The sequence below is a fragment of the Hylobates moloch genome, unplaced genomic scaffold (assembly GCF_009828535.3).
Source record: "Hylobates moloch isolate HMO894 unplaced genomic scaffold, HMol_V3 SCAFFOLD_10, whole genome shotgun sequence".
Taxonomy (NCBI): Eukaryota; Metazoa; Chordata; class Mammalia; order Primates; family Hylobatidae; genus Hylobates; species Hylobates moloch.
The window spans coordinates 4118404-4131642 of record NW_026652285.1 but is presented as its reverse complement, the minus strand read 5'-3'; the positions used below and the strand labels follow the sequence as shown (position 1 = coordinate 4131642).

Genomic DNA, 13239 nt, shown 5'->3' with positions numbered 1-13239 from the left:
AATTGATGCTAGCTTCCACAACTGATGTCACCACTTCCAGAATTAATTTCATCCACTGTTTCCTCTGCTCAGTGTTTTATTACAATCAGTGATGACAAAGTAAAATAGGTCATAAACCAAAAATAAACATTAAGCATCTACTATTTATCAAGCAGGGGCTGGATGTGGACACAGAAATGAATGTGGCTGAGATGTGGCTTTTCCCTCAGAGGTCCTCAGAATCTGGGCAATGGGTAGAGAGGAGCTGGTCCCCAATATCACCTGAGATGTACTCCAATAACTGCAGCCCCCGCCCTGCCCAGATCTGAGAGTGGGTGCCTAGTCTGTTATACGGCAGTCTAGCCTAGGGTTAAGGCTCCTGGCTTTAAATCTCTGTGCCACTTGCCGGCTCTCTGAGCTGAGACCAGCTGACTAACTTCTTTGCACCTCAATTTTCTCATCTCTAAAACAGTGACAGCTGTGCCTACCCCACAGGGCTCTCGGAGCTAATCCTATAAAGTGCTTGCACTGGATAAAGTTAGTTGAGTCACACCTTGCCCTCTCCACATGGAGCCTAGGTGAGTGCCTTTGAAGGTGATGAAGTCAGGTCACATCTGTGTTCACTGAAATCCCAGAATGGGGAGTGAAGAGGAAGAGAGAGAGCAGCAGCCTCCCCAGCACAGCAGATTCTTAGCACACAGTCATTGCCTTTCTCCCTAACCCTCCCCGCACCTGTCCAGGTAGGTCCCGTCTCCCTGCTTTCATCAGCAGGATGTGCAAAGAGAGCTTCCCAGGCTGCACTACTTGGGGAAAAAGCTGACGGTGGCAGCAGCAGCTGTCCTCCTTTTCATTTCTGGGAACCTGCAAGGGCATTTCAAAGTGGAAAGAAACCTCAGCCTCCAGCAGGTGCTCAGGTTCCGCCCCAAGGCTGGAGGAGTGCTTACCCCAGTGCATGGTGGGCTGGGCCAGAGGCCCTGCATGGGGCCTAACTTCATTTATTTAAAAGAGGGAGAAAACAAAAGGTATGGCTTGAGCCTTCATTTCTCGGCAGAGCAGCTGAAAGAAGAGGGCAAAGGAAGAACCAGGGACAGAACCCCCAGGCCCTGGGGAAACCAGAAGAGAAATTGGCAAGAGTCCAGGCAAGAGACACGCTACTCTGGGCTTGGTCTCTGCAGCTGCACACGGGCGCAGACTGTTCATGCCCTGCCTTCTGCGCGGGGAAGAGGCAGAAGAGAAGGGGGAGCAGCCCCTCCTAGTGGTCTCCATGCTCCCCTCTCATGACCCTGCGCCCTGGGGGTGGAGTACGGGGACGCTGGTGGCAGCACGTTCAGAAAAGCCCAGAGGCACTGGGTGCTGAGACACTGAGGAGACAGACCACTGACCTCCCTGGCCCTGCCTACACTGACATTGCCAGAGGACAGATGAAGGGCAAGCGAACCACTCAGGCAACTGGGAGGCCACTCCCTGCAGGCCAAATTACTTCTGCCTAAAGAGCAACAAACATTTACCACCGAACCACCCGGCCTCCCCCAACACACTAATCACTCTGCTCTCGTTAACACAGCCTGTACACAAACAGCATGTGCACTCGCTCGCGTGTGTGATGCGTGGGGGGCAGGATCTCTCCCTCTCCCACGTAAACACCAGATTCATTTATTAAATGCCTCTCTGGCATTTCCTTTTTTGCCTTCATCCTGCTTGTTTAATATTGCATTTGACATTCTCATTTTATAAATGGCAACAGAAGCAGAATGGATGGCTAAAATTAGCTTACGAGTGAGAATGACGCTACAAATAGGATCGTGAATACAGAAGCCTAGTTAATTCCACCCACATTACCCGCCCCCCTCCCCACACACAAATACACCCACCACTTTGGGGCTGGTTCCCGACTGAGCTGTCTTCAGGGCTGAGGAGGAGCAGCTGGAAGGAGTGGGGGGTGAGCCCAATCACTGGGCGCCTTGCCAGGTGGCAGGGCCCAGAAGCTGACCCTAGCCTGGGGCTGGTCTCCATGGATGGGCTGGTCACAGCACCGCAGCCCTGAGTCCAAGAGGACAGCTCAGGACTCTCCTCCCTTCTTATCCTTCTGCCCTTCCTTCCCCAGAACCCCCTGTTCCGAGTCAATCCCCCAGGTATGCCCTGGGCTGAAGGGTAGCAGGCCTAAGCTGTCAGTAGGCTTTGCTCTTAGAAGTGGATTTTTCTGGAACCTTCTTAAAGAATGAGTCAGGTGAAGAGTGGGACTCAGCTTTTCTGGGACCTAGACAATCACAGCTCTTGGCTCCTCCTGCTTTGGGAGGTGCACCACCTCCTCTCCTAGGACCATCCCCAGAGGCACTGAGAGTGCCCACCTCATACTCTCCATCCCTGCCCTGTAGACTCGGGACCCAGTCCTGCCCAGGTCCTGCACACTTGCATTTTACTGACTTATAATCCGCTGAGGGCCTCCTTACCTGCTAACTCTGTATTTGCTCAGTAAAATAATTCTAAGAATGATGACAATGATGACAGTGGTGAAAAAATCTATCACTCTGATAGCGTGCCATGGCCTGGCTCTGTTCCAAACCCCTTACAGGTCTTAAGTCACAGCACTCTCCGAGGTAGGCACTACTACAACCTGTTTTACAGAAAGGGGAACCACAGAGCCAAAACATAGAGGTAACTTACCCAAGGCCACAAAGCTGGGAAGTGGAAGGGGGTTCAGCACTGAGGACTTGAGGCACCCTCTATCAGGAAGGCCTCCCTGGTTGACAGCATTCTGTTCTGACCACTGTGTCACTCTCCACCTGGGGGCTCCCTCAAAGAATGAAGGCACTGATACTCTCCACAGGCTGCTATCCCCAAACTCTGTGCCTGTTTGGGGCACCCCCTTTCTACTCTGCCCCTAATAATGTGTGCTCAGTAGTGAAACTGGCTGACCATTTGGCTAAATGCCTTTCACTGGACCCCTGTAGACAAGGAGCACCCTGACTGGGCCTGCTCTGAGCTAGATTAGTTTAGCCCAGGAGTCAACAAACTGTGGCCAGCAGGCCAAATCCAGCTGCCATGAGTTTTGGTAAATAAGCTTTATTTGCACACAGCCACGCCCCTTCGTTTATATATTGCCTGGACTGTGTGTGTGCTACAATGGCAGGGCTGAGTAGATGTGACAGAGACTCTCTGGCCCTTTATAGAAAATTTGCTGGCCCCTGGCTTAGGCCCAATGGGGGAAACTTGAAGTTATCAAGGGCTGATTCCTTCAAGGCTACCCAATTTCATACCCTACAACAGAACAGGTGGAGACCTCCAGGTATCAAATCAGGGCTTTATATAAGCTGCAAAAGGCAGCCATCCTCAACCTTCTGATTTCCCACAGGAGCAAACTGGTGCAGACAGGTAGGGCACTCACCTGTGGTTACAGAATCACCAGCGGTGGACCTGGGATTCAGGCTCAGGTTCCAAGGCTCTCTTGGTGCCTCTAAGTGACCCAGCAGGTCCCGACTTGGGGACAAGGACATGTGCACCTCACTCAGGAGAATCGAGCCCTTTACCCCAACAGATGCATGCCTCACGTGTCTTCTGCAAGCAATGCTCCAAGGCCTGCACCCAGAGGGGTAGGGCATGGTGAGGGGCGGGAGCAGTCCCTGGCACTGAGAGCTTCCTCTGGGAGATCTTCGGAAATCTGGTCTCTGTTTGACCATAGAGGGAGTACGGAGTGGTGCCAAGAGCACCAGACTGGCCTGGAGGTCCAGGTGCCAGGCCTGGCTTGGGCCCATTTGGCCTGACTCCATGCTCCCTTCATTCCCAAGTCCCTTCCTTCTGATGACAATGGCTGGGCAATTTATGACCCACAACTCCCACATCGTCTGTCATTAGCCGTGGCCCTTGCCTGGTGCGTCTCAGACTTTAATGTGCACACCAGTCACTGGGGATTTGTCAGCAGGCAGATTCTGACTCTGTAGGTCTAGGGTGGGTCCTGGGACTCTGCATTCCTAACCAGCTCCTAGGGGCTGCCAAGGCTGCTGGTACATGGACTACACTTTGATTACCAGCATCCAGACCTCTCATTCCAAGACCAAGACAAGGGACAACCAAAGTAGCCGTATCCATGAGTTACTTAGCAAATTTCTGTAAATCCTATCACCTTGAAGGAGTGGGAAAAAGGACTATTTAAAGCAGGGGTGCAGCCAGGTGTAGTGGCTGATGCCCGTAATCCCAGCACTTTTGGAGGCAGAGGCAAGGGGATCACTTGAGGCCAGGAGTTCTAGACCACCTGGCCAACATGGTGAAACCCTCTCTCTACTAAAAACACACAAAACATTAGCTGGGCGTGGTGGCACATGCCTATAATCCCAGCTACTCGGGAGGCTGAGGCATGAGAATCACTTGAACCTGGGAGGCAGAGGTTGCGGTGAGCTGAGATTGTGCCACTGCACTCCAGCCTGGGTGACAGAATGAGACTCTGTCTCCAAACAAACAAACAAACAAAAAAAACAGAAAGCAGGGGTGTCCAATCTTTTGGCTTCCTTGGGCCACATTGGAAGAATTGTCTTCAGCCGCACATAAAATACACTAACACTAAAGATAGCTGATGAGCTTTAAAAAAAAAAAAATTAAAAAAAATCTCATAATGTTCTAAGAAAGTTTATGAATTTGCATTGGGCTGCATTCAAAGCCATCCTGGGCCACATATGGCCCGTGGGTCATGGGTTGGACAAAGTTGATTTAAAGTAATCCTGCAGTAGTATTGTATGAAGCAAATAAAAACTCTTCTTGATATTCACCCATCATATAAATCCATATTTTTCAAATACTAGGTTTGCCTAAATGGGCCGCAAGGTATAATGAGAAGAACAGAGGGTTCGGAACCAGAATGACACAGGTTCAAATCCCAGCTCTGCCCCTTAGAACCGTCCCACCAAGGAAGATCCACTGCTGCTGAGCTCTAGTGAACCCCTCTGTAAAATGCGATGAGGACCCCTGCTCAGGATGTTATGCAGACAAAAGGAGACAGCACTCACATAAAGCATGGTCCCAGTGCCTATAAGCACCTATTCCTTTCTGTTGAATCAAGTGTGAGGTAAGGCTCTACCCGAGATGCCCTCGTCCCAGGCACCTTTCAGGCTGTACCCATGCTCTCACCCAACGAGGGTGGTGATGGCTCCCCAGCATCATTTCAAGCTCTAGGCTGTACTAGGCCTCTGCAGATGCCTGGAGGTGGCTCTTGTCAATTCTCACCTCCCTTCCTGCTGCTGCCCGGCTCGTCAGGAGGCCGCTTGAAGGCTGGGCTCTGGCGACTCATCAAGCAAGTGTCCCTGCTGCTCAGGGGCTGCTTCAATCAGGGGGACACCACAGGAAGCATTATTAGCTGCACCCGCACTGGGGCACACAGAGTAGCCAGGGAGGGTCCCCTCTCTGGCGGGTCACGTGGTGGCTCTGTGTATGCATGTGTGTGTGTTTATTGATAAAGAGCCACATTTGCATTTTGCTCTGGCTTGGAGTGCTTCTGGGTTTGGCCCTGAGCTTGGGTGGCAGTCAGCTCCTGGCCCATGCTCGTCACTTATCTGTGTCAGTGGCAGTGGAGGAAGAGGCATGGAGCTCTGGGACCTGTAAAACCCAAGCGTGGTCCTTCTCCCTAGCTGGGAATCTGGCCTGTCTCCTCTGCTCTTCTCCTAGGAGAACACGGAACCACATGGGCCACGACATAGCTGACTGGGACAGGGCGGTCAGTGGCGGAGGGACTGCAGCCCAGCTACGTAACCCTGAAAGTCCCTTTCGGCCTGAAGAGGACACACAGTCTGATGGGTACAGACGTGAGCTCCGGAGTATAGCTTTCTGGGCTCGAATTCTGGGGCTGCCATTTGCTGACCATGTGACCTTGGGCAAACTGCTTAACCTCTCTCTGCCTCATCTTGCCAATCTGTAAATGGGGATGATTAAAGAGTAAGTGAAAATCAAATGAAATAAGATGCATGATGCAGAAACTGTTTAGTAGAGTATGTAGTTTGTACCACCCAATGTCAGCTATTAGTGGGATCTTTATGTGTGAAAGGGTGTCATGTGGGGTCTTTCTGGGCATCCTGCTGCCTGGAGATAACCTCCTTAAGGCAGGGCCTACCTGGGGAATGAAGGGAAGGGTTCCTGTGATCCCCACTTCCCAAAGACAGCCATCCTGGTCCCCTGTGAGTGGAATGACTCATGCCTGCTCCTGGCCCTTCTGCATGGTAGAGAAGGACCTCCATTTAAAAAAATGCCCAGGAAGAGACTCCCCAACCCAATTAGATGGGCGACGGCTTTAGGAACTATATGTGCCTCACAGACATGTGGTCCTTCAGTGAATCCTTTATTTAGTCCACAATTATTTATACAGGGTCTCCTAAGTGCCAGGCACATGAGATTGAATCAAAAGACCTAGATTCAAGTCCTATGTCTGTGACTAATCTGCAGTAAGACCTTTCCTATCTGTGAATATAAAAAAATCATGGCTCCAGTATGTACCAGGGGGTGCAGCTATCTGCCACTTCCTGCCAAATGCCCAGAAAGATCGCGAGGGTTTGAGGAGATGGGTCTGTGGTTTCACAGCACAGTCGTGTTTATGAAACATTCCTATGCACATTCTAACAACCATCCATGTTCCTGCTTGGCAGTCTCTGAGTTTTCAGTTTTTCCGGATATCTCATTTGAATTCTGTCCACAGCCCAGTTTAAACTCATTTCCTTTTCTTTGGGCCTCAGAAGTAGAAACCAGTATCACAAAAACCAAAACAATTCAGGATCCAGGCTTCTCTACCAACACCCTTTAAATTCCACCCTTCTTCAGAGGAGGGGAATTGGCTGGAGAAATCTCTCTCAACGACAGCTCATGGATGATGACAAGGATAATGGCAAGAGCTAACACGGATCAAGCTTGCACCCTGTGCAGACACTGTGCTAAGCCCTTTGCTCATGGTATGTCACTCAGTCTCTAACAACCCAATGAGGCAGTATCATTACCAGCCCTGTCTTACTGGAGCTCAGCAAGGCCCAGTGTTCTTCTCCAAAGTCCTCTCCCAGGGCCTCTAAACTCCCCACCTTGGAGCTCATAACTGGGGCTGTGCTGGGAACGTGGACCAACACCTCCAAAGCCTGTGATCCGAATCAGTCTGCCCCCAGTTCTTCCTCTTGTCTACTTCCATCTTTGCTCATTCTCTTGAAGAACAAGTACTAGCCCCAGATTCAAAGGCAAACACAAACCCTTACACTAAAAACCCAGTTACGTGCACCTGACATAGTCATCCTCCACCTGGGTGGGAGAGAAGGCGATAAATATGAAACAGGAAAATGGCTGCAAATCTCTCTGGCTTCAAGCCAGCCCCCATGGGTTCTTTTTCTGGGGCAGAAGCTCTACTTCCTGATTGCTGCCCGGGTTATCTGGGGATTCACCCTCCCACTCCCAAGCTCCAACAACGGTCTATACAGTTCCTTTGGCACCAGTAAGCTCAAGACCTATGCTCCTTCACTCTCTGGGTAGCCTGGGACCTATCCCCTGAGCCTCAGTTTCCTAGGATAAAGCCTTTCCCCATCTGTGTCTCGGGTTCGTTTCAAAGCCTGTCAACAGGGAAGGGCTACACATATGCATTCAAGGTGACAAATGGAGCAATGTCTTTCCGGTCTACATCTGGCCTTTCCTGATGAGCCCTTAAGGCTTGGCAGGACAGGAAGGACAGGAATGGCATCTGCCAGTACTCTCTTCTACTCCCCACTGCCCAGCAGCCTTAGTGGAGCCTGTCAATGGCATGCTCTGGCTAGGATAAACAAGGCATCTGGGCACTGGATACAAGTTTCATTTAAGTCCTCTCTCTCTCTCATTTTAAAAATAGCTAGTACTGGTCGAGCACCGTGGCTCATGCCTGTAATCCCAGCACTTTGGGAGGCCGAGGCAGGTGGATCACTTGATGTCAGGAGTTTGAGATCAGCCTGGCCAACAAGGCGAAACCCTGTCTCTACTAAAAATACAAAAATTAGCTAGGTGTGCTGGCACACGCCTATAATCCCAGCTACTTGGGAGGCTGAGGCAGGAGAATTGCTTGAGCCCAGGAGGCGGAGGTTGCAGTGAGCCGAGATTGCGCCACTGCATTCCAGCCAGGGCAACAAAGCAAGACTCCATCTCAATAAAAATAAAAATAAAAATAGCAAGTAGTAACCTACCAAGAGAAAAGTACCAACTGTAAACTTGCACTGACATTTGGGGAGCAGAGAAAGCCTATGAGGGGACCTGTGTTATTCTGTCACATTTATCTCCCTCCTACCATTTTAATGTCTGAGTTGATGCCTCCAACATACAGTACGCAAAAAAAGAGTATTTTCATTTCAGATGCATACGATGGCAAGGAACAATATGAACAATATTATTTTAGTGCCCTGGGAAAAAATTAGCAAGTCAAATATTGAATCAGGCCTGTAGCACCACATGCTAAGCAGATTGCTTTGATCTTATCCACACTAAAAGCTCTATTATTGAATTTAAAGTTGGTGAGCACATATCAGACCGATATACAATGCATGTCTGAATGCATGTTTCAGAAGCAAGAAATGTTTTGACAAAAGGAAGAAAATATTAAAGTTACAGCTGCAATTGAAACACAAATTTGCCCTCCCTCTTCTCTTGAGGCTGGAGGCTCTCATGGCCAACCAAAATGTTTTTGCTCTGAAGGACGTGCTGATGGTTCCAGAAACACCTGCTGAGCTTCTATTTTTCTGGAACCAACAAAGAAGGGAATTCTCACCCCCCTACTCAATCCGAAGAAAGGAGTTTGAGACTTTGAGTGTGCAAATGCTATGCATGATATGGCACCCTCTGGTGGTCACTGATCTGGGAGGCCTACATGGCTTCCCAAACTTCCAGTAATCCAACCTCCCTTCCTCTTGAGGCTGCTGTGGCAGAAAAAGGAACTTTAGAGCCAAAGAGAGGGAAGGAAGCAGCTGATCAAGAGGGCAGAAATTAATTGATGGCAAGGGAGGGAATGTTAATTTTCCAGCAGGACCCAAAGAGAAAAATAGTTTGGTGCAGTAAACTTCCTATCTAGGATATACCCCTCAAAAGCTGCACAGCAAAAGAATATCCTAAGCCAGGTGTCAGCAAGTTACGACTCATAGGTCAAATCCAGCCCCTCTGCCTGTTTTTGTAAAGTCCAAGAATTAAGAATGGTTTTTACATTTTATTTTATTTTTTATTTTTTCGAGACATGGTTTCGCTTTGTTGCCCAGGCTGGAGTGCAGTGGTGTGATCATGGCTCACTGCAGCCTCAACCTCCCGGGGTCAGGTGATCCTCCTACCTCAGCCTCCTGAGTAGATGGGGTACAGGTGCACTGCGCCCAGCTAATTTTTTTTTTTTTTTTTTTTTTTTAAAGAGATGAGGTCTGGCTATGTTTCCCAGGCTGGTCTCGAACTCCTGGCCTCAAGTGATTTTCCTGCCTTGGCCTTCTAAAGTGCAGAGATTATAGGCATGAGCCACCATGCTTGGCCTGGTTTTTACATTTTAAGTGGCTAAAAAATTAATATTTTGTGATCTGTGAAAATTATATAAGGTTCAAATTTTGGTGTCCATAAACAAAGCTTTATTGAAACACAGCCCCACTCCTTCATGTATGCATTGCCTATGGACGCTACCCAGCAGAACTGGGTAGTTGCAGTCAGCTGTATGGCCTGCAAAGATGAAAATATTCACGACTTAGCCCTTTATAGAGTTTGTCCACCTCAGTATGAAACAACTGCTACTGTTCACAGGCCTGGACCCCGAGCATCTAGCCCCCTCCCCACCCCTGCCCACTTCCAGCCTGATGAAGGGCAGGAGCAGTCTGCAAGATGGGGTGTGTACGTAGAGGAAGGGGGCATTCCATTTCAGCACAACCCCTACACACTTACCATTTTATTATTGATTTCATGGAAATGAATCTCACAGACTTTCTCCACAACATCTTCATTCTCAAAAGTGACAAAGCCAAACCCTAAAGGAAAAGAGAGGGAAGAAAAAACAAAGAGAGGCGGGGTGAGTTCCGTTCTGGCAGGCCAGTTTTTCTCTGAAGTCCTGAGGTCTTGACAGCCTCCTGGTCTGGGGGTAGGTAGGAGGATCCTTGGGAGGGCCTTGAGGTTGGAGGCAATGATTTCTAATTTGTACTGAGCACCCTTCCGACAGCGAGGAAAAGTTAATGATTTCACCCACATGCAGCGGGCGCTGTGTGGTTTACATTTGCCCCGAAGCAAATAAGAAATTTACTTGTCTGTTATTTACAAGGGTCAGAGCCCCGCGGCTCGGTGCACCGCAGCAGGTGGGTGGGCTAACGAGAGCCTCGTGGATCACTGCAGGGCCACGCTTGCCCTTTCCGCGAGCAACCCTGGCCAGCCCTCGGGTCGGCCTCCAGACGGAGGTGGTTATTTGTCCTTTTCTTCCTGAATTACTTCCTCTAATACCTCATCAGGACATCCTGAGGCCTGGAAGAAACTATTAAAAGTTTCAGGCCTCTGTTCCACGCAGGCATCCTTTTTATACTGCTGCTTCAAAAGCGCTCTGGATTTGGGGCAGTTTAAGACTGTTTGATGCCTGCTGTCAGCCCGTCAGCTATCCACTGTATTTACTCGGCTGGAGACCGGCTTTGCTAGACAAGCTGTACTGAAGAATTTTGGCAGGCGACTGCTGCTCAGTATCCTCAGTTCTGCTCCCTACCCTCCTGCCCCTTTCTTTCTTCTCCTCCCGCCTCCGACAGCGTTTCCAGCATGTGGCCCCATCTGTGACCCCACTCAGTAAGTACTGCTTTACCACATGGCCTCACGCAGGGTTGCACCCTCTTTGGATGGGATGCAGCTGCCATGTGGTAGCGCTAACATGGCAAGGGAGCACAGGCCGTGGGGGCAGACACACTGATGGGGAGACTGAGACTGGCTTCCAGTTCTCACTGTGCATCTGCTTTATGTTTAATCTGGGGGAGCCCCTTCCCCTCTCTGAGCCTCAACTTTTGCATCTGCAAATGAAGGTGGTAGAACTGGACCCTGGGTTTCACACCTCCTGTCACAACCCAAATCAGGATTCACAAGGCTGTCTGCTGCCATCTGAATGTTTGCAGCTGCCCCCTTCCGCTCCCCCACCCTCCACCCAGATTCATGTTGAAATCCAAACTCCCAATGTGATGGTATTAAGAGTTCGGGCCTTTGGGAAGTGATGAGTCCGTGAGGATGGGGCCCTCATAAATGGAATTAGTGCCTTACAGAAAGACACTAGAAAGCTTGTTTTTTTCTCTCTACCATGAGAGGATGCAATAGGAAGGCAGCTGTCTGTACACAGGAAGGGGAGCCCTCCCAGAAATGACCATGCTGGCACCCTGCTCTTAACTGCCAGCTTCCAGAACTGTGAGAAATAAACCATTTTTCTTAGACCTTGGTACTTCATTATAGCCGCCCCAACTAAGACACTCTTCTCCCCAAAGGTATGAACCTAGCTGAACACTAAGCCAGACACACCAAGCAGGAAGACAAAAACTGAATGGCTGTTCTATCACAATTATATTATGATAATTGTGTTTCCAGTCAGTGAGTAAAATACAGATGCTTCCTTTTCAAACTCTGTGTCTATTTTGGGTCCCTGCAACACAAGACGGAGAGGGAATTTCTCAGGTCCCTTCTGACTCTCATGCATCCAACTCTAACACCACCAACTTCTAAGGAACACCAGAAAACGGGGAGCTGATATGTGGAGCTCCTTTAGCATAGCTCCTGCAGGGACTAGCAGATTCTTCGGTATGAGAATAAAAAAGGCTACTCTCTGCTCTCAAACCATTTCCAGTAAAACAGAGGGCTAGGACCACGAAACACAGCAATCGTGATCTTCATTATGTCATTTGCTACCACCACACACCAAATACTGGGCCAGTGCTCCCAGCATACCAGTCCAGCCTGTTGTAGACACATAAGGCAGCATCACGCATACCATAAAGTGGACATGGATGTCTGCTGGAGGGGCTCAAAGATGGCAAGTTTCTCCCAGTGTCACCCAGTAAAAGCTAGGTTCTCAGTTACCTTAGAGGCCTGAAGCAGACATCTGACATGATATGTTGTTTGAAATGCCATCCAACAAAAAAACTTTTCACCAGGTTTATGCCCCCTGCCCCCTAAACCAGGTCCTTTGAGGGAAAGCTACTGGGAATGCTATCCTATTCCCTCTCTTTGGGCATCTCCTTCTCCTTGGCCCTTGGTCCCACTGATCATTGCAGAGCTGGAGAAGAGCCACGCCGACACCGTCCCCAAGCCACTTCTCTTTGGACTTTGGGGTATTTGTTCCCCAAGTGCTCCTTTAAGCACTTTCAGTTTCCTGAGGGCATTCAGCTCACCCTACGGGGGTATGTCTCAGGAATCCTGGGTTGGGAGGAGACTTAAAAACATCAGGTTAAAACTCCCACCCAGTCAAGGACCCCTGGAGCACTCAGCCAGGGACTTAATCTTTGTGGTTAATCCCCTTCCCCCACCCCTACCCTCCTATGGCCCAGATCCTAACTGGCCCCAGGAGAATGGATTAAGAGCCAGCGCCCTCCCGAAATTCCACAGGGAGGGAGAGGCGGCACTGTGGAGGCCACGGAAACCGGCCAGCGTGCCTTCAAGCCAGAGCACCCCGCAAGAGGGTGATGCTGGGGTCTTGTTCTCAGGACGGAACAGGGCCCCTAACACACACCGAGTGCTGAGTGAGTGACTGAATGAGCCATTTCTGCTCCTTCAGGGTCTGAGCATCTTGCTAATCCACTTGAGTCACTGCTTTGCCTCAAGACTGATTCCGCTCTTCCTTCTGCATTTACCAGCTGCCACCTGTGCTAGGCATTGTGAAGGACGTGGCGATCAACAAGGCAATGGCCCTCTGCTTGCACAATTTACGAACAGGCATGCAGGGACAGCCTCTCCCTCTCACCCCTCACTTCCAGCCTGTGGGGCACCCTGGGTCTTGTCTGTCTTTGAAGGTCACCCCTCTGCCCCGGCCCCCACGCCCAGGCACCTTGCAAATAAAACAAGCCAGGATAGGCCAGTTTTTAGGGAACCTCACTGCTAATTAGGACAAGTGTAGCAGGTTGAATAGTGGCCCTCCAAACATATATCCATGTCCTAGTCCCTGGAATTTATGAATGTGACCTTATTTGGAAAAAGAGCTTTTGCAAATGTAATTTAATTAAGAATCTTGAGAAGAGATTATCCTGGATTTAGGGTGGGCCCTAAATCCAGTGACAGGTGTCCTTAAAAGACAAACAGGGGATATCTGAGACACAGAGA

The 13239-nt window shown here is 49.8% G+C and overlaps 1 protein-coding gene and 1 long non-coding RNA gene across 8 annotated transcripts in view; one reads left to right on the top strand and one right to left on the bottom strand.

Moving 5' to 3' along the window:
* LOC116474389 (uncharacterized) overlaps positions 1-5914 on the top strand; it is a 7625-nt gene extending 1711 nt beyond the window's left edge. Inside the window, exons 2-3 of the long non-coding RNA XR_004249667.1 lie at positions 452-557; positions 4773-5914. This is a non-coding gene — a long non-coding RNA (uncharacterized LOC116474389). The remainder of the gene's footprint in view (positions 1-451; positions 558-4772) is intronic.
* Positions 1-13239, bottom strand: part of MSI2 (musashi RNA binding protein 2) — a 428839-nt gene that overhangs the window by 77758 nt on the left and 337842 nt on the right. For all 7 annotated transcript variants that reach the window (XM_032162826.2, XM_058444888.1, XM_032162824.2 and 4 more), the window contains one exon: positions 9859-9941. In XM_032162826.2, coding sequence (XP_032018717.1) covers positions 9859-9941 — 83 coding nt within the window. The remainder of the gene's footprint in view (positions 1-9858; positions 9942-13239) is intronic.